The sequence below is a fragment of the Rhineura floridana genome, chromosome 2, assembly GCF_030035675.1.
Source record: "Rhineura floridana isolate rRhiFlo1 chromosome 2, rRhiFlo1.hap2, whole genome shotgun sequence".
Lineage (NCBI taxonomy): Eukaryota > Metazoa > Chordata > Lepidosauria > Squamata > Rhineuridae > Rhineura > Rhineura floridana.
The window spans coordinates 18057619-18078379 of record NC_084481.1 but is presented as its reverse complement, the minus strand read 5'-3'; the positions used below and the strand labels follow the sequence as shown (position 1 = coordinate 18078379).

At 42.4% G+C, this 20761-nt stretch overlaps 1 protein-coding gene across 4 annotated transcripts in view; it reads left to right on the top strand.

Moving 5' to 3' along the window:
- Window positions 1-20761, top strand: part of NBEAL1 (neurobeachin like 1) — a 158357-nt gene that overhangs the window by 90685 nt on the left and 46911 nt on the right. For all 4 annotated transcript variants that reach the window (XM_061607938.1, XM_061607940.1, XM_061607937.1 and 1 more), the window contains 12 exons: window positions 1683-1842; window positions 3448-3550; window positions 4308-4464; window positions 10980-11138; window positions 12228-12387; window positions 13055-13143; window positions 13943-14500; window positions 15735-15910; window positions 16681-16834; window positions 18712-18840; window positions 20105-20410; window positions 20506-20655. In XM_061607938.1, coding sequence (XP_061463922.1) covers window positions 1683-1842; window positions 3448-3550; window positions 4308-4464; window positions 10980-11138; window positions 12228-12387; window positions 13055-13143; window positions 13943-14500; window positions 15735-15910; window positions 16681-16834; window positions 18712-18840; window positions 20105-20410; window positions 20506-20655 — 2301 coding nt within the window. The remainder of the gene's footprint in view (window positions 1-1682; window positions 1843-3447; window positions 3551-4307; window positions 4465-10979; window positions 11139-12227; window positions 12388-13054; window positions 13144-13942; window positions 14501-15734; window positions 15911-16680; window positions 16835-18711; window positions 18841-20104; window positions 20411-20505; window positions 20656-20761) is intronic.

Sequence of the window (20761 nt, the reverse complement as noted above, 5' to 3'; positions counted from 1 at the left end):
AGTGTGGCAGCACCTCCCCTGTGGAATTCCCTCCCGTTGAATATTAGGTGGGCACCATCTCTGCTATCTTTTTGGGACCTTTTGAAGACTTTCCTCTTTCAACAAACCTTTTAAGTTGAGACCTATCCCAGTCTGCACCTTAGAATTGCTTGTTAATATGTTTTTTTAATAATGTTTTTAACCCTTTTTTAAAAGATGTTTTTAAAGCTTTTTAAAAAAATGTTTTTAATGTTGTTTTGTTTTAATGTATTTTAGGGTCTTTTTATAATGTTTTAAAGTGTTTTTAGCATTTCTGTTTGCTGCCCTGGGCTCCTGCTGGGAGGAAGGGCAGGATATAAATAAAATAATAAATAAATAATCTCCAGAGAAACTGCTGGGATCTCATCTGTTACTCAGGCATTTTCTACGTGGGGCAACGGCATCGACACCTCCTGCGACCCATCGTTACCCAACTTGGGATCTACAGAAGGTGTTAACGGCACTACAAAAGCCCCCTTTTGAACCCCTGACAAATTTTCCTACGTCTCCTATCCTTTAAGGTCTTGTTCCTTGTGGCCATTACGTTGACCCGGAGAGTGTCTGAGTTGAATGCTCTGTCTATTGACAAGAATTTCTGTGTGTTTTATAAGGATAGAGTAGTCCTACGTACTGTCCCTTCTTTTCGTCCTAATCCCATTCACCCCACAGAGAAAGTGTGGCATTCACTGGATTTGCGAAGAGCCCTGAATATGTATATCTCTAAAACAAAACATCTCCGTCAGACAGATTGTTTACTTGTCTCCTTCCACCCAGCATCTTTAGGGAAGAAAGTGTCTTCTTCCACACTTGCTAGGTGGATCAAGGCATGTATCACACTGGCCTACGCCTCTCTAAAGTTAGCCCAGCCAGCCAGGATAGTGGCCCACTCAACTAGGGCAGCAGCCACACCGGCAGCATTCTCACGCCATGCATCTATCACAGAGATTTGTAGAGCAGCTACATGGGCCGCTCCTAATATGTTTATTAAACACTATAAGGTTAACACATATACATCAGCAGAGGCAGCTTTTGGGAGGAGAGTGCTACAGCACGTTCTCCCAGATCACTAGTGTAATCAGCCCAGCGATGTTCCCACCCTGCATGGGTCAGCTTTGGTATGTCCCACCTGAGATCAGCTTTTCCATGCACAGGAGAAAAGACATTTGGTCTTACTGTAAAACGGTTTTCTCTGTGCATGTCAAAAGCTGATCTCAGGGCCAGTCCCCAGGAGAGCTGGGCTGTCATCACTGTCTTTTTCATCTTAGGCCTATAGCAGAGAGCGTATGAGTGCTGTTGTCTCCTGTTTCGTGTGGATGGTTCCTGTTATTTCTCTTTGCTCTTTCCTCCTGTTGGTTGGCTTGTTATCTAAAACTGAAAGAAGGAGCTGAACAGAGCAGGAAGTCCTTGTTAAAAAAAATCTCTTTAGTACTCTTCTGCCTTCAACTGCTAGGTGGCGCTAGATACCCACCTGAGATCAGCTTTTGACATGCACAGAGAAAACCATTTTACGGTAAGACCAAATGTCTTTTCTGTGTAAACAAAATTAGTTGGCCTTCTGCAAAAACATATTTTGTGAAAAGTCTACTTGCTTGAATATGCAATCATAATTTAAAACAACAACAGCGTGTAAGTATAAGACCTATATTTGCCTGGCTGTTTCTTAGGTGCCAAGCAGCTTCATGGATGTGAATGTACTCATAGCAGTTCAGTTACTGATAGAGCAAGTCTCAGTGGCAAAAAACGTGCAGCTTTTGCAGCAGATGTATCAACACTTACTTTTTGACTTCAGCATCTGGAATCGTGGAGACTTCCCATTCCAAATTGGTGAGGTTATATACTATTAAAATTAATCCTAAACATGACTTGATTTGCTTCACATTGTTGCTGCTTTGGTTTTAAAGCAAGGCAATATTGAGGAGAGTCAGATGACCCCTTCACATGTTGAATAGGTGTTGGGGGGAAGGGTCACAGGGCCATGCAGGCTAGCTCCCACCCTTGCTGATGCTCCTCTTCTGCTAGCGTCCTGCGTAAAGGGGTTCTACTTGCAGACTGATGAGCTCCTCCGTTTAAGGGACCTAGCAGTCTGTGGGAACCTTTTTTTAATTAGGCTGCTGTTACTGTCTCCAGGATTAGTGAGCTCTTAATAATCTCTAAGTACCCCCTCCCAAATCCCAACACACATCCTTGGTCTGGGCAATGCAGTAAAAGTCAAATCAAAAGTATTCTGGGGGAAGGAGACAGTCAAGTTGTTTTCCCCTTGTTATCCCATCATCTCCAAGTGGGTATTATGGTATGAGGAAGGCTTTCCCAGGTTCAGTACAATTATTATATCAAACTATAAATAAATAAGAATGGTTAACTACTCTGATACCTGAAATTATAAGATGTGTTCAGCCTGGAAACCAAAATCTAAAACAGTGGTTTAAAGTGGGCTTGCAGGCATGGTTTGTGCTTAATGATGGTTTGATGTGGTATGTAAATTGACATACTGTAGTTATGCTTCCAGGGATACTGAGAATGGAGTGCCAAGCAGACTGTAAATGAAAGCAAACAACCTGCTATAAAATGGGGCCTGTTTGTACATTTGGAAGCTCAGGTTGTGCTGTTGGGGTCTAAACTATAGTTAGTGCAAATCACGGTTTGGCTTTTGGACTGAATGGTGTCTGATATCATCCAGAGAGTCTTTGCTTGGTCACTGTGTGTGGATGGAGTTAGACCAGGGATGGGAAACCACCAGACCATGAGTCAGATGTGGTCTCTGGGGCCTCTCCATCTAGCTCACAGCATCCCCTCCTTGCCCTGCACCTCTCCAGTTGCTGGAGACAGGAGGGTTAATACTTTCTCTCCAGTTCTAAGTTCTAGGAAGAGCGCCCCCCCAGCAACTACCTTTGAAAGCAGCTAAAATGCATTTTTCAAGCACAGTTCTAGGGGAGGGGGGCGTGAGTGTGTGTTCTTATATTATTGTGGCTGTTGTGTGTGCACATGGAGATGGCCATGCCCAGTTTGACCATGCCCACTTTTGTCTTTGCCATCCTCCATGTTGGTATGTGTGCCCCCCCCACACGGAGGGTTGGCCAAGAAGGAAGGTCAAAAAAGGTTTTCCAGCTCAGATGATACAGGATTCTTCTATTATGGGAGAGCTAAGGGGAAATTGTTTTGATCTAAATGTGAGAGGCTTGTGTGTGTTGTGCCTATGCGCACACACAAAATAGAAGAGAAAATGGGGTTGTTAGAAAGGAGGACTGGGTTGAGATTATGGGAGAATCAGGGTGCATAAGAGCTTTGGAGCAAAGTAAAATGGTGTCAACAGGATACTTGAGAGATGACCTCCCAGTCTTACCTAGAGGTATAGGGTTCCACATCTGAAATGAGTTCACAGTGTTTGAAAGTCTAGACTGGCCTATTCTAATAGGAAATGTTAATTTTTAGGTCATATCCAGTACCTTTCTACAATTATCAAAGATAGTAGGAGGCTTTTCCGAAAAAAGTATGGCGTGCAGTTTTTACTGGATACATTGAGGATTTATTATGGGTATGAAATCTTGTTTTGTTCCTTAGCTTGTTGTATATTATACTTGATAAAGTGAAAGATCTCTGACTGTCAAATGGAAATAATAAAGTCATATATTGCACGTAATTGTGAGGTCTGACTTTTGAAGAAAACTGCAGTCCTTCGCATACTTGGGAATAAGCCCCATTGAACTCAGTGGGGCTTATTTATGAGTAAGCATTATAGGACTAAGCTGTTAAAATGTTCAGAGTGCTTCGCATATGTTACCTTGCAACAACAACCCTGTAAGGTAGATTGGTTACACAGCTCAATGTTTTAGCCATTGCACTATACCAGTTTACTGGAAAATTATTAACCACCTCTAAGGCCAGATTTTGAGGCATATGGAGTTTAGTAAGAGAAGTTATATAAATTCATTTATTTAGAGACTTGGACTTGATGATACCTAATAATTTTAAAGTCATTCCCCTGTACAAGAGCTTAAGTGGCCAGCACTATTTTTTTAACCTACTCTGTTTTTCATTTGCTTGTTCCATTGGTGCTATCTTCCTCTGTTGGCTGAAGTTTTTGTGATGTTTAACAATAAAAAATAAAGTAATTTTTAAAAAATATCCATTATCAATAAAAGGAGTAGTTAACACAGATAAATAATGTACAAAGGGGGAAATGTTTGGGAAAAGAAAACTGAGAGAACTAGGATTTTCTGGGTCAGATTACCTATTTGAAATACATAACACATGATCATTTTTATAAGGTCTCCCTTTCTTGTTTTTGTTAGAAACAGCTATAAAGACAGTGACTTGACGCCAGATGACCTTAGAACAATAAGAACATCTCTGTATGGATTAATCAAGTACTTCCTGAGCAAAGGTGGGGCGCATGAGGAAGTGCAGAGCATCATGGGATATGTAGCAGCCATCAATGAAGAGGAACAGGTATTTAGTTGCTAACAGCTACCAGTTGCTTGCCAGGCTCAATTCAAGGTGTTGGTTTTGACCTTTAAATCCCTACATGGTTTCGGCCCAGTCTATCTGAAGGAGCGCCTCCAACATCATCAGCTATGCCGCCTAACAAGATCGGCCTCAAAAGACCTCTCTATCCCACCAGTCAAAACAGCTAGACTGGTGAGGACTAGAGAAAGGGCTTTTTCAATTGTGACCCCCACCCTATGGAACTCCCTATGGAACTCCCTTCCAAATGATCTTCGCCGGGCCGTGAAGACCTGGCTCTACAGGCAGGCCTTTGGGGTGGGCTAGATTTTAACATCATTGCTTTTAGATTTTAATGTTATTGTATTGATGTGTCATTTTGTGCTATTTTGCTTATTTTGTACGTCGCCCAGAGTGACTGGTTAGCCAGCCAGATGGGTGACTAAGAAATCCAATAAATAAAATAAATAATAAATTAGTATACCTGTGTTCAACTACAGTTTCTTTTAGCCTTTTGTTCTGTATTCCATCTTCAAACAATGGGAGTGAAAAATACCACCAGTCATGTAACACATGTAAATAATGGTATAGTGTGTTGCAAAAACAGTCTGCTAAGTGTGAATATTTCATATCGGGTAATTAGGCCTCATCCACTACCTATCAATTCTTTTCCTTTTCTTGTTTTTTTAAAGGGGATGCTCTTACTTTTTACCCTGCTATGTGCATTGTCTGGTGTAGATGCATTGATTTTTCCTGCAACCCATGATATATAAATCTAGAGCAAGCCTCTGCCTTATATGTGTAGATGTTATGCTAACCCAGGGGTGTGGAATTGGATCCAGCCATCTGGCCAGATCCAAAACTGACCCACCTTCTGCAGGCCACTTTGACTTCCCATCTGTCAATCACCTGATGTCATATGAAGTCAGGTGGTTCAACTTTAAAACCTGTGGCTGCAATGGAAGAATACTTTGTTTCTTCCTTTGCATCCCTGACTTGGAATTCAAGCTGTGGTTGTGGGACTGCTCCCCACCCCTCTTCGAAGCCCCATGGAAGTGGCGCGGAGAAGAGAGCAGCCCCTCCGTCCTCCCAGATGGCAACAGACCAGCAGAGCCAACCGGGATGGCAGTGGACGACAGCCTAGAGCAGCGGGTGCTGCAGTATGAGCAGACCGTGCCACAGCGAAAGATGAGCCGCCACCCCGCCCAATGCTGCTGCCGTCAAGTACATCTCCCTCAAGCACCGGCTTATCAAAATCGAAAGCAACGAAGGCTCCAAGGGAGGCAGCGGCGTCCCCACCACCTGGAGTCCTTCAGCAAGCGCTGGGCCCGGCCAGAAGAAGCTCAAAGTGCATGGAGCAAGCAGAAGGTGTCGTCATCTCCAGCACCAAGAAGGAGAAATGGATGCGGAAAGGCCTCCGGCGGCTTCTCGCTCCCTCCCCCCATCGGACTCCACCTTTGGGACCCTTGCAAGGCGAACCAATGGCTCCAGAGCCAGAGCCGCCATCATAAGCGGGAGCCCCGGCTTCCGCGGGCTTAGAGGGCCGCGCCACACCCAGAACTATGGGGATAGGACTATGACTGAGAGAGTGTGGCTAGCCTTGCAAAGTAGCCCAATATCTATAATACCTATTTTGCCAAGGTGAGGGGGGAGGTAGTTTGTGTTAACTTTGAAATGTATTACAAATTGTATTGTTTTTATTGTTTATTGTTTATTTATTGTTTTATTGATATATTATTGATGTTTTATTGGTGTATTTTTATATTGGTGCTCTTTTGTAAGCCGCCTTGAGGGCCTTTTGGCCAGAAGGCGGGGTAGAAATATTAAAATCAAAATCAAATCAAATCAAAAGGAGGAACTGTAGTGCACTCATGTGCTCCTGATTCTTCCTTTCCAGGTTTAATTTGGTGCTTTCTTAATATGATGCCTTCTTCTGTGGCTGAATTATGCCAGTGGTTTGAAAGGAAATATCAGGAGCATGCTTAGAGGGTCTTTACCAGCCTGGTACATGATGTTGTATGATAGCAAGTGATGGACAGATGGGTGTAGCTTTGGCCAAACCATGCCACAGGCCACATGAGGGGGGTGCTGGTGGCCCTAATTAGGCTTGTGACCAGAGGTTCCCCACTGCTGTCTTAAATGACGTTGCTATGGAGGGAATTTGATTAATTCTATCCTATTGAAATCCAGTAGGACTCGGAAGAACTTAGCTTTGACTGGATTGTACCTAATTCTAGATACCAGGGTGGAGGAGAAATGAGTTCAGTCTGCATATAAAGTGAACTGATCTATGCCATAGATTCTTGGCTTATTATGTGTGAATCAGAATGCAGCTTTCAACTGGATTATGCACTAATCTGAATTTTATTATGCAGCATCACTTTTAAAATGGGTACAAAAATGCACATGCCATGTATATTCTAGAGGCAAATGCCTTGAAAATTATTCAAAAAGGTGTATTTTAGGGAAAGAATGCATATCAAAATGCCTGCAATTTAGATGTGATTTTTACATTATGGAGCAGGCCTATAATTGAGCACATGTGAAACTGACATGGAAAAGAAATAGGCTGAACCATCCACCCCTTCGAAGCCTGAATATACACGCACGCACGCATGCACGCACACACATTGTTATATTACATTTATTGCTTTGCATTTATTTACTCTAAAAAATTAAGTGAGATACTCAGAGTAAAAACGTTTGAGGGGTACAGACATAGGAAAAGAACCCAAAGCCAATTGGTCTGCTTGAGTGTTCAAGTCAAACACTCAAAAAACACAAACGCTGTTGCTGGTGTTAGTGTTTGTGTTCGACTTGAGCATCTGAGCAGCCCAGTATATCTGCACGTCCTGCACTTGCTTGCCTCTCCTGGCGAGCCCCTGATCCCCAGCTACAAATGTCCATGGAGGCAGGGCGAAAGTCCTAAATGGAGTCTGAGAAAGCTCAGAAGAGAGCTGTGCCTGACTCAAATTGGGTCCCCTCTAATTTGAATAGGGATACTTGCATTTTTGAGCATCCCCTCACTTCAAATAGTCTCTCTGTCTCTGGAGATGAAAAGCCAAAGGCAGCCAGAGGCTGTTTTTGTTGGTCAGTGACGCAGGTTGTGAGACTCACAGACAAGGTTTTTAGCAGAGAGAGAGAAACCTGAAGCAGAAGGGTTAAACTGTGAGAACAGAGTTCCAGACAATCAAGGTCAGTCTGGCTATCTGAAAGTGTGATAGGCTGGGAACTGGCAGGATCTCGAGTGTGGGGGAAGAATTGTCAATGGAGGAAGATGTCTCTAATGTCTTTGCCTAGTAAAGACTCTTACATGAAACTTGCCTGGCCTGTCTTATTCCTGTTCTAAACGGTTCTTGGACTCATACCACGTCTCACCTACACACGCGGAGCGCAACAGGGGTTATGGGCCCAGATTATGAGGCGTTGTAGCGGGTTCGAGAACTGGTGAAGTGGCGTTGTTGCAGAGAGAAACAAAGCGCAAGTGAGAGGCAAGTAAGAGTGAGCAACATGGCTGTAAATCTGTCTTCCGGGATGCCGATGGAGAGACTGAATGCTGTAAATTACTCCAGCTGGAAGTGGAGAATGAGAGCTGTTCTGATTAAAGAGGATTTAAATGATGTCGTGGAAAAAACCCCTCCGGCAGCTCCTTCAGCAGCGTGGCTGAAGAAAGACGAGAAAGCGAAGGCTTTTATTACTCTGGGGCTATCAGATTCACAACTGTTGCTGGTGAGTAATGAGCCGACTGCTAATCAGATGTGGGAAAAGTTAAGAGCTGCACATGTACAGCAAACTGCGGGAAGCAGGCTGTGTTTGGCACGGAAGCTTTATCAGATGCGTTTTACTGATGATGTGACTATGGAAGAGCATTTGGCTGAATTTCGTAGATTAAATGCTGAGCTCCAAGATCGAGGCGTACATCATAATGACTTGCAGATGGTTTATCTCCTGTTATCTTCATTTGATCAAAAATGGGACGTGCTGGTTGCTGGTCTTGAAAGTCAACCAGACGGGACTCTATCTTTGGAATTTGTGGAACAGAAACTTCAACAAGAGTGGTATAGGAGACAAGAAAACAAGAAAATGGACTTAAAAGAGGCTGAGACTGTGTCTGTACAACAGAATCAAAGAAGCAGGGAAGAGACTAAAACATGTTATTTTTGCGGGTCACGTGGGCATATACAGAGACATTGTTTAAAGAAGAGGAATTACAGAGACTTTGAAAGTCAGAGGGCAAGCGTGAACTTTGTTTCTAAGGAGAGCAATAAACTGATTAACTCTAAGTGGCTTCTTGACAGTGGAGCGTCTAATTGCCTAATCACAGACTTTAGTTTATTTTTCACTTCAAAGCCGACGCAGGAGAAGCTTTATCTGGCTGATGGATCTACTCAGGACGCTACAGCAAGAGGAACGCTGAAGATGGGTAATTTGGGAATTTTTACAGATGTATTATTGATATCTGGTTTAAAATATAACATTCTATCAGTGAGAAAATTGGCTCAAATAGGTTGTAAAGTTACATTTGAAGGGGATAGATGTTTTGTGAGAAAAGATGGTGAAATATGCATGCAAGGGAAATTACAGAACAACATGTTTATAGTTGAATGCAAGATTGATAAAGACATGTGTGCTTGGATAGCAGTAAATAAAGAGAAACATGAGAATTGTGTCCATGAATGGCACAGAAAATTAGCACACGGACATTTTCAAAAGATACAAAACACCCCAAAGCATAGTCAAGATTTGAAGTTAACACACTGTGTGAGCATGTGGATGAGTGTGAGGTATGTTATAAAACAAAAATGACTGTAAAGCCAGTAAATAAGAGCTGTGAAAGCACGACTTCAGAACCCTATCAGCTTATACATGTGGATTTAGCTGGTCCTTTTCAGTGCTCAAAAGGTGGAGCAAGGTTTTATTTAGTGATTGTGGATGATTTTTCCAGATTTACACATGTGTTCTTATTGAAAAAGAAAAGTGACGCAGAAGAGAAATTAAAGACATTCATACAGAAAACAGAGACACAACATGGGGCTATAATCAAAAATATCAGATCAGATAGAGGAGGAGAATTTACCAGTAATTCATTTCAAACATATTTGGAAAAGAAGGGAATAATTCATAGTCTCACCGCTCCCTACAGCCCTTCCTCCAACGGCTTGGCAGAGAGGAGGAACAGGTCTTTGCAGGATTCATTGAGAGCAATGCTAGCAGATGCTGATATGAATCAATCTTATTGGGGTGAATGTATACTGTACACTGTTTATATTCAGAACCGCCTAATGCACAGAACAATAGGCATGTCTCCCTATGAGAAACTGACTGGAAGAAAACCCAGGGTGAAACACATAGAACGTTTTGGGGCAATATGCTGGGTACATGTTGCAAAACACTCAAGAGCTCAAGCAGGACGCATTTTGGGATTTCAGAATTCATATTACAGAGTTTGGTTACCTGAGAAACAACAAGTAGTGTTAAGCAGAAACATAAACGTGATAGATAAACCTTGGAGACACAGCCAAACAGTGATCTTAGAGAGTGAAAACAAACAGGAAGCTGCAAATGTTCCTTTCGGGCAGCAAATTCCATTAAAAGCTGCTTTGACAGATTTAATATATGGTGGCAAACGTACTGTTAAAAGACTGAGAGGTGAAGACATAACAACACATGATAAAGAAATGCCAAGTACTAGTGCTGGTCCAACTAAAGTTGAAAGTGAGGAAGAAATGGAAATAGATAATGTCAGGAGATCAGAGAGAAAAACGAAAGGTCAACCTCCTCAGAGATTTGCATTTAGTGTTACACAACAGAATAATGAAACAGATGAAATTCCAGAGGAATGGGAAAAAGAGGGGCCTATAGATAAAGAAACAATGGATCTAATGTGGAAATATTGTGTTGAAGAATGAAATGTAATGTATCATCAAATAAAAGCAAACTTGAATCTGTGAAACTTGTGTAAATAAAGAATAAAGAGAAACTGAACTGAACTGAAACTGTAAATAGAAGCTGTAAGAAACCATGTACTGAAATGTATTTGTAATGAAGGTTAATGTTGTAGAAATGTCATAATTGTAACTTGATGTTTTGTGGTCTGTAAGTCTCAGGTGGGGGCTGTTGGTCAGTGACGCAGGTTGTGAGACTCACAGACAAGGTTTTTAGCAGAGAGAGAGAAACCTGAAGCAGAAGGGTTAAACTGTGAGAACAGAGTTCCAGACAATCAAGGTCAGTCTGGCTAGCTGAAAGTGTGATAAGCTGGGAACTGGCAGGATCTCGAGTGTGGGGGAAGAATTGTCAATGGAGGAAGATGTCTCTAATGTCTTTGCCTAGTAAAGACTCTTACATGAAACTTGCCTGGCCTGTCTTATTCCTGTTCTAAACGGTTCTTGGACTCATACCACGTCTCACCTACACACGCGGAGCGCTACAGTTTTCAGTGGATGAGATTGAACAGTGAGAATTGTGTGGATTCTGCACTTTGATTTGATTTGGTGTTGTTGTTTTCCCACCCCACCCCCCAGCTCTGTAGCATCCTAGATGTGCTCTTCAGCCTGCTTCACACCAGCCCAACCCGAGACCAGCTTTTCTTGTTGCTTTTTGAGCCAGGAAATGCAGACATCCTTTATGCTTTGCTGCTGAATCAGAGGTACTCGGACAGACTAAGGGAGCTTGTATTCAAGGTAACTTCTTATGTCTCCTCTAAAATGATAGATCTACTAGATAAAAAGCTTATATATATATATAAAACATCTTTCTTTTAGCACAAGAAATAGCACACTTATAAATAGCACACTTATAAAAACATGCATAGAACACAAACTGATAACTTTATTATAAATAAACTCATTTGCTTACCTGCTGCGCAGCTCTGTCTTAAGCTTCAGGAAACCAACTATCATTCATTAATTTGACACAACAATCTTGTTATGGGGCCTGCTCCTTAGCCAGAGTGTTTAGGATTGCAGCCTTAATCTGAGAAGTTTTTCTGCTTTTAAAAAAAAATATTTTGTTGTTAAAGCTGATAATGTATTGATGATTGTTTTTAATAGGTGGTGATGGGTTGTATCCAACATAATGCTAAGAAAGCGCCCTGTCAGTGCAAGAATTACTGCCAGCACAGTGGGACTTCCCCTTCTCCCCTCGTACCTCCCTAAATTTGTTCTAAGGGTTCCCTCAATCCTCTAGAGCCGGTTTTGGGGAGGATGCATGCAGAGGAAGGGGAGGAAAGTCCTGTTGTGTTAGTGGTTGCCCTTTGTGCTGATGAGATGTGTTAGTTGAATACCTCTTGATGTGTTCTGAGCCACTATGATGGTTCTGTAGAACTAGGTGGCAATTCTAGGTGGTGGTTTATTAAAAATAAACAAATATGCCCATTTGAAATTGGTTAAAGTGGCATATTAACCCTTAAATGGCTTGTGTTACAAAAGTATTGCTGAGAGAACAAATGGACCCATTTATCTCAGCGTTCTGTCATGCAAACATGACCAAGAAAAAGAAGCCAGGGTGGGGTTGTGCAGATGGAATCAAGGTTGGTTCTAAATGGCTAAGGTTGATAAGACCAGGAAGAATGCCTTGCCTCCATAGTACTGCACTGTTGCAGTGAGGAAAGGACTTCCCTGACCCTCATGAATAGGGATCTTGGAGTCTTGTGGGGGGCAGAGCCATCCAAAAACATTTTGCAAAGCCAACCAGACTTGCCCTATTGGCTTCTTGCTTGAGAAGGATCTGGCTGTCCACATAAGATGCATGAAGTCTTCTGTTCTTTGCAGATCGTGGAGCAGATGCTGAAGTGCACCAAAGTCTATGAACGGAGCAAACAGCGTATGAAACTCGGAGAAGTTGGGTATTCTGGGCTGGGACTGCTCCTGAATGAATCGCCAGTTACCGCATCTCTTATTAAGAACCTTCTCAACCAAGTTCTTCATGCAGGTACTTGGATGATGATTAGCATCTTCTTATGTTCTTATAGACAAAAGAAAGTACTTCTTTACTCAGCGCATAGTTAAACTATGGAATTTGCTCCCACAAGATGCAGTAATGGCCACTAGCTTGGATGGCTTTAAAGAAGATTAGACAAATTCATGGAGCACAGGGCTATCAATGGCTACTAGCCATGATGGCTGTGCTCTGCCACCCTAGTCAGAGGCAGCATGCTTCTGAAAACCAGTTGCCAGAAGCCTCAGGAGGGGAGAGTGTTCTTGCACTCGGGTCCTGCTTACGGGCTTCCCCCAGGCACCTGGTTGGCCACTGTGAGAACAGGATGCTGGACTAGATGGGCCACTGGCCTGATCCAGCAGGCTCTTCTTATGTTCTTATAGCATGCACAGGGAGTGTGCAGAGTTGCAAGATACTCCATCCTGTGCAGCTGTAACTCTCTGCAGTCAAAACAAACAAGTTTATTTCTTAAAACTGTTTCTGAAATGGCAAATGTACCTTGATGACTTCAATTTATTTTAGTGCTTTCATGGCAAATTTGAAATTTCAAAGATGTAAATGCCCTGCCCATTGCAATTGGGGGTGGTGGAAAGGGAGCTGGGGTGGACTTGTGACGCTTGTCCTCTTTCTCTTGATGTATATCTGAATTCTTACTCCACAGATCCAGTTGTGAATTACAGAGACTTCATAGCTGTGGTACATCTGGCTCACAGAGCAAATATAAATGTCAGGGTGGCCATCTGTCGAAAGGTTAGTATGTTGGTGGGTGGGTGGATGGATGGCAGGTGGTAGACAGATGCATCAGCATTCAGCCACAAAGAACAAGTTGTGCCTGTTGGGAGAAACCTGGGGGAAGATAATGCTTATAAGGTTCCGAGTTGTTATTATATGATCAGAACCTGTTAGGCCCACTACCATTGTGGAGGTGGGTACAGAGTGTGTTCCTGTACTGCTAACCTACATGTTATATTTCTGCCTTTGATGGCATTCCTATTCACATAGTGAAAAAAAGCTGGCATCAGGTAACTGTGAACTGGCCCTGTCGGACATTGTGTGTATCTGGTTCCTCTCATCTATTTTTCATAGTAAGGTGAAGATAATATGATGTGACTGCATTGGGACTATTGGAATGTGCAGTGGGTTTTGCATTGCCAGGATTCAGCGCCTCCCCTTTTGTACTGTCCATGCATTTGACTCTTGAACCATCTGTTGTAAAGTTTTGGTTCATTGCTTTTATACACCTGCTTTTGTAAGAAAAGAAAAGAAATGCTGAGGGCTGAAATAATTATAGTGTGCATGATGTGTGTAATAATACCTTTAAAATGGCAAACCAGAGCCATTGTTTACCTCTTAAGTTACATGCTGGTTTAACATTTGCCAGTTAATATGCTGGCTTAACCCTTTAGTGGCTGTTTCAGAAGGAGGATAGTTTCTAGGCCCACAGAAAGCACTGAAATGCTACTCTTTCAGACTGAAGCTATTCAGGAAGAAAAAAGATTGTGATGCGCCAAGTTTGGGTCTTCAGCTTGTCCTCTTATGCTTTCTCCAGCTTTTGCAAATCCTCCATACCCAGCAAGATGCAGCACAACAGATTTCTCAACAGCTTGGCTGGCAGGAGACCTTGGCTAGACTCTTCCTAAAAGAGAATGCTGATGCCAGGAATGGTGTTAGGGAGAGCAGAAGTGACTCTGCTAGAGAGGATGAAAAGCAAATGTCTGACAAAGAGCTTCAGAAGCAGCGTTCTTCAAAGGCAGATGGAGGAGATGCTACCAGTTTTGTGTCTGTTAACGGTTCATGCGATCAGTGGAGCTTAGAAGATGGCAAATCTGTGACGATGCTGGAAGATCCTTCTATGGTAGAGATGTCATTTAAGTTGGAGGATCGAGATGAGTTATGGCAAAAGAACCCTTCACAGTTGAGCTTAGACCTGTCAAGTGTTGACTCTTATGAACTGGGTGACAATGGGAGTCAGATGGCAGATAGCCTGCCCAGCACCCCTTCACCTATTGAGAACACCAAGACTTTTTCTGGACACCTTCACAAAGAACCTTACGCTGCTGCGGAGGTGGTGTTCCCTGCAGATCTCTCATTATTTGAAATTCATGAGGTATGTGATGGTCCTACTTCTTCTGAAAGAAGTTTCACTTTGGGGGTTGTTTTTTCTCTCTAGTTTTATATAAAAAAGAAACAATTCTTTTGCAGTTAGACATTTAAACTTTTATTTTCCTACTAGGGAGGCTCTGCCCCCCTGCTCACCAACTCTCCGCCAACCGCCTACTCCCCCTGCCACCCCCAACAACCCCACTCCCCTTGCCAACCCCTACCCCCTCAGGCACCCCCACTTCCCATGCCAACCCGCTTGCCTCATCTGTTCCTCCTGCTGCTGCCCCATGCCACCCCGGACAAACACTGCTGCAGCGCACCTAGTCCACGCACCAGCCTCCTGCCCAGACTGCCACTGCCCAGCACCACTGCCCCCATGGATGAATTCCTCTGCCTCCTAGGCTGCATAACTGTCTCCCCCTGCCCACCCAGGTTGCTGCCACCGCACCTAGGTGGCAGCACCTTGCCTGCTTGCCAAGGCAGGCGGTGGTGGGCGCTGTGAGAGGCATGCAGGTGGGGGGGTGAGTGGAAGCATTCACACTGCAGTTCACAGCACTACCTGTTTGTGGTGCTGTGAACTTCAGTGTGATGCTTACATTTTTAGGTATATAGAAAAAAAAATCTGTTTATTCAGTTGCCTAAAAGAGTTCAACATTTGTTCTACTCACATGGCTATGCCTCTGAATAGGGGGAAATCTTGATTGTACCTTGATGCCTCTCATCTTCTCACACTCCCTTCCACATATTAGCCACCATATTGGAATACAAGCCTATGTGCATAGAGTCCAATGTGCAAAAGCCCACTTTACACAGCCTTCCATTGTGGTACCCAGATTCTGAAACGCCCTTTCTTGGGTGGCCCATCGGGCCTCTTCCCTTCTCACCATTTGGAGATCGATGGAAGCCATCAATGTAGGGTAATTTTCTGTTCCTTCTGAATGGTATTTAGTTCACTCTGTCATGGTTTGAACTTTATTTTTGTGCTGGTCAGTTAATTACATTTTGTTTTCATATTGTGTCTTTTAATATGATTGTATGCTACTTTTGGGGGTTGTCAGCCTAAAAACAGACTGTAATTTCTAAAATAAAACTGTACACCAGAAGTCCCAGTTCCAAGGGGTAAGACGTCTTGTGTACTCATATTAATTTGCTGAAATGTTTCACTGTTTTTAATGTAGAATGAGCAAAATGAATTTTGAGAATATTCTAATCCCTTAAAATACATTATTGTTTCTTAGGCATGTGAAGAAGATCTTGTACAACTGCTCACAGATGTCCTGCTCTGTGTGATGTGGAAAGGCATAGAAAGATCTGATGATGATGCTTGGATTGAGAGGGGGCAAGTTTTTTCTGCCCTCACCAAATTGGGGATATCCAATGAGCTATTACAACCATCAGATGAAATAAAACTCAAGTGAGTTTGTTTGTTTTATTAAGATAGACTTATAGATACATTTATACCACCCTTTGCCCAAAGGACACAGGATGGTTTACAGCAGGGGTTCCCATGCTGTGCTCCGTTGGCCACCAATGGTCCATGAACTTCATTCATGTGATCTGCAGCATATCCGTGGCTGAAGATGTGCATCCACTGTGTTAAATATTCGTATTGATTTTAACTGTATTTTTATTGCTGCTTTTATTTCTTATATTGTGTATTATGGCATTACAATTTCAGTTCCACAGAATACATAAGAAATAAAAGAAGCAATAAAAATACAGTTAAAAATCATACAGCATCTAGCACAAGACATTACAATTGCTACAACAGGCAGAACAATAATTAAGAGGTCTGCCAAGGCCCTCAGCCATTTTCAAGTGGTCTGTGGGGGGAAAAAGTTGGGGAACCACTGGCTTATAGCATAGTAAACAACACAGCATACATACATAACATAATATCCATAAAATGCAAACATTAAGAGTACTTGCATCAACTGTAGTTAGTTAGTTCTTCTGTTCTAAGGTAAGAGATGGAGAGTCTTTGCAGCCTGAGAAACAAGGTGTGATTGATTTTTGTATTTCATCACTTGTATTTGATATAATTGGAACCTTTTTCAGCGTGACTGGAATTTACCTCACAGAACCTCTAACTGTTTGGCTGAGATAGACATACAGTCATATTCTCGTTCTCTGTAATTCATAAAAGTTGCTTACTTTGTTCAACATGTTTTCTTTTTAACTTAGTTTGCTCGAGAAGATGCTGGAATGGGCTGTCACAGACAGCAGGGATGCTAAATCTCTCCCGATGTATGCAGAAAATGCCTTTCGGCTTCTGCTAATTGTGCAAGATTTCCTGCAAGCAGAAGGTCTTGTTAATTCAAGTCTGTGGACAGAAAAGGTATGGATGAACCTATAAATGAAGTGCCTTGAGAAAGGGTTGCTGGACAAGTACTCTTGTGCTCATGCCCTGCTTGCAGGCTTCCCGTGGGCATCTGGTGAGCCACTATGAGGACAAAATGCAGGACTTAGGCCTTTGGTCTGATCCAGTGGGGCTTTTCTTATCGCATCAACTGCTACCTTTAATTCAGCTTGAGAGTTAGAAGCAGTCGGTTTAGAAAGAAATGAGCATCAGTCTGGGTGAATACAGACAAGCACTCCTCATTTATTTTCCATGGTGTACAAGCACATGGCAAGCTCATTGTCTTTGTCATCCCATATAATGCCTGGGTTCTTCTTTCCAACCCTCCCCCCGCCTATTCTTAGCTGAGGTTTAAATCTACAAGTGAGATTTTGCATCCATCTTTCATCATTAATTCTATTCTTAGCTATTTATAAAAATCACCTAGGGAATGAGTTCATTTTTTAACATTATTTTTAGGACTGACATCAACAACATCAATTAGTAAATGTATTTTTAATGTTCAAAACATTATTTGAATATAAACATGTTCTCTGAAGCAGAAATCACATTTAACACATAAACAGACAAATCTGGAAACTTATTCACACCACAGTAATAAATAAATAAAACAAGTAACTGCAGTTTCTTCCATATGTAAGCCCCACTGACTGTTTAGAAGCACGACGGCAGTGTGCAAGAACTACCTTTGAACACTTGCCAGTTTGGGGGTGGTGGTGGGTTTCAGAATGTCCTCCATTAGAAAGCCCTTATCCTAAACCCTTCCTTCCCATTTTGGACCCTGGGAATGTCTGCAAGCCAAATTTACCTCTTGAAAATATAGCTAATAGGTTCTATGCACTGGTGTTCCTTGCGCTGACAGAAGGCTCTTTGATTCAGCAGAGACTTCAATCAGCAGAACAGAGAAGGAGGTGGGTTTTTTGCCAGTCCCCCCCCCCTCTTCTGCAGACTCCCATGGGTTCCCTTCTGGAGCAGATAGAGGAGAGGTGCTTGGGGAGCTGCATGTGGGAGTGGGAATTGGCAGAAATGATCACCATCCCTGTTCTGCTGCCAGAAGCCTCTTTAGAATCCAAGTGCCTTCTATCAGCACAAACGACACCAGTGGATACGATTCTAATGATTTTTTACCATGGCAGTTTCATTCCCTGATGAAGCAATTTCTTGAAGATATAGGAAGCCCAAAAGTCCTCCTGCTCTCAACAGCTGGTCTCCATTCATTTCAATGCAGGAAGGAAATCAATGAAGTAAGTCAGTGGGAAGGAGCATTGGAGTACAAGCAAATCTTTAGATTTGGTTGGATTAAAAGAGACAGAAAACTGCCACTGTCAAAGCCTGTGATGCTTTTACAAATAGATCCTAGCCCAATAAACTGTTTTTTAATCAATATAATTCATAGCGTCATCCATCACTGGAAATTTGTCCACACAAACAAAATAAAGTAAAAGATCAGCTTTCTGTGCAGTGTTTCACCTTCCAAACTGTTTGCCAACTGTAACTGTGCATCACCATTTCATAATGAAACTTTCCAACAAAATCCTTCTTCCAGCATTCAGAGGAACACATGTTAATTTAAGAAAGCAGAATCTTAACATTTTAAAAAAGCAACAACTACTAAAAGCTAAGTACATTCATCTTCCTGGTAAAGCGCAGTCCCCAGAAACATGTCAGAAAGAGCAGGGGTGAGAGGGCAAGGCAGGTGGGGAAGTTTGCCCTTTGATGGTCCCAGCACAATCTCAACTCTCGCCCTTACTTGTCTTGCTGTGGGTTGGATTACATATTTAATTGTTCCCTTGCTTAATGCTTTTTAACCCATAACATGTCTTCTTACCCTAATTTCTGAATGTTGTTTCACATAGCTCTTGGAAGAGCTAGTGACTCTCATGGACACCATGTCAGTCTGGTACTCTTCTGGCCCAGAGTATGTGAAGTTCTATCAAGTACAGGCCCAACTTCTCCTTGGATTCATTGGACAAGATAATTTACAGGTTTGTTCATTTGTCATGCACATTGTAGTTATGAGATGGCAGGGCGGGGAAGACCTAGCAATATCCATAGCTTATGTGGTGTAGCGGTTAGAGAAATGGATTTCAAGTGGGTTTATTGCGATGAGAACATGCCATGAAGAATGTCGAGCTTGTTCATTCCTCACTTTTCTTCTCCTTCATATGCAATTTAGAAGTTTCCCTTTGTAGTGTGGAAGAAATGGCAGTTTCCTGTTTTCTCTGATTACTGGATACTGTGGCTTGTGCAAACCATGGTTTCCAATATTTGAATTAAAGCAGAAACTGTGGTTTTGTTCCATATAGAAGTTTTAAATCTTCTTTCTTTGTGTGTGAAGAAGGGTAAGGGAAGGGTGGTGCATGAGCCTGAGCTTCACCAAGCACAGCTATGGTATGTAGGTCATGTCCCTTTCAGCTGCTGCCTGCCTTTCTCGTGCAAGGGAGAGGAGACTTGTTTGTTTTATCCCTCTGCCTTTTGTGCAACTGTTGAGCCTCACCATGCATAACTATGGTTGATTTATTGTGCCATCTGAAAGTGGCCAATGTGTTTCCACCTGTCTCACAGGGATGTTGTGAGTATAAAAGGAGCAACTGTGTGTGTGTCTGTGACCTGTTTTTTGAGGAAGATTGGGATAAAAATGTAATAAGTAAAAATATATATAATGATACCATTAACGATATCGTTATCACAATACAAATAACTTAAGTGTATTGAAAGTCAAGCATCCTCAATATGAAATACATAATGCTGGCCCTTGGAAATGAATGAACAGTGTGCTCAGTAGCTTCATTTGTTCTCCAGATGCCTAGGTGATATTGTTGCTATTGATATACCTGTGGAAGAATTTTTCCAGGTTAAAAGCTTTGCAGAACACTTTGCACAGCTTAGAGATGGCTCAAGAAAAAGGATCATCATGGATCATTGCTTTGTAGCATGAAACTTGAGAGATGTTACCTAATAGAAGATGCATAATGCCCTCTAGTAACAAAAGATGTTGTACCCCCGACCCCATCACCACCGAGACATTCCTTAGTTTCATAGCTTTGGTTTCAGGGCATGGTCTGTAGGTGTATGATAAAGTAGACCTTACTAAAGCCATGTAAGTCTGGCTCTGTTCAATGACTATGGGAGATTGCCTGAGGACTACATGTGTGTCCCCCTTGAGTTCCATTGAGGAAGGGCAGGTGAAAGTGAAGGGATGAAATAGCTTTGGGGTGCATGGCTGATGCTTTCTTTCTCTCTCTATAGGTTTGTGCAATGGCTGCAGCCAAGTTAAACACTCTTCTTCAGACCAAAGTACTTGATAACCAAGCCGAATCCTGCTACCTCCTGGGCAAGTTGGAAGGCATCCTGAGCAGATCCATCAAAGAAAAGACAGAAACATACTCCTTCTTGATCCCTCTTGTTCGAACGCTGGTTTCCAAAATATACGAGCTTCTGTTTATGAACTTGCACTTGCCTTCCTTGCCTTCTACCAATGGGAGTCCTTCCTTTTTTGAGGACTTCCAGGATTATTGCAACTCTGCAGAATGGCAGATTTATATTGATAAATATGTAAGTCATGTCCCTTTCAGCTGGTGTTTGCCTTTCTCTTGTGCAAGTGAGAGGAGACTTGTTTATTTTAACCCTCTTTGCCTTTTGTGCACCAGATTATTCCAAATATGAAGCAGTATGAACTCAGTACTTTCAGTGATGGCCATGAACATATGGCAGTATATTGGAAGGATTGTTACGAGGTGTTGATGGTGAACATCCATAAGCGGGAGCGGGAGCAAGGAGAAAGCAAGCTCAAATTTCAGGTAAAATGTTTTAGTTCACAATCAGAATGAATTTTGCAGGTTCTTCTGACAGCATCATTGCCCAGCCAGGAAGATCTCAGTTTGGTCCAATGATGGTGGCGGCGTT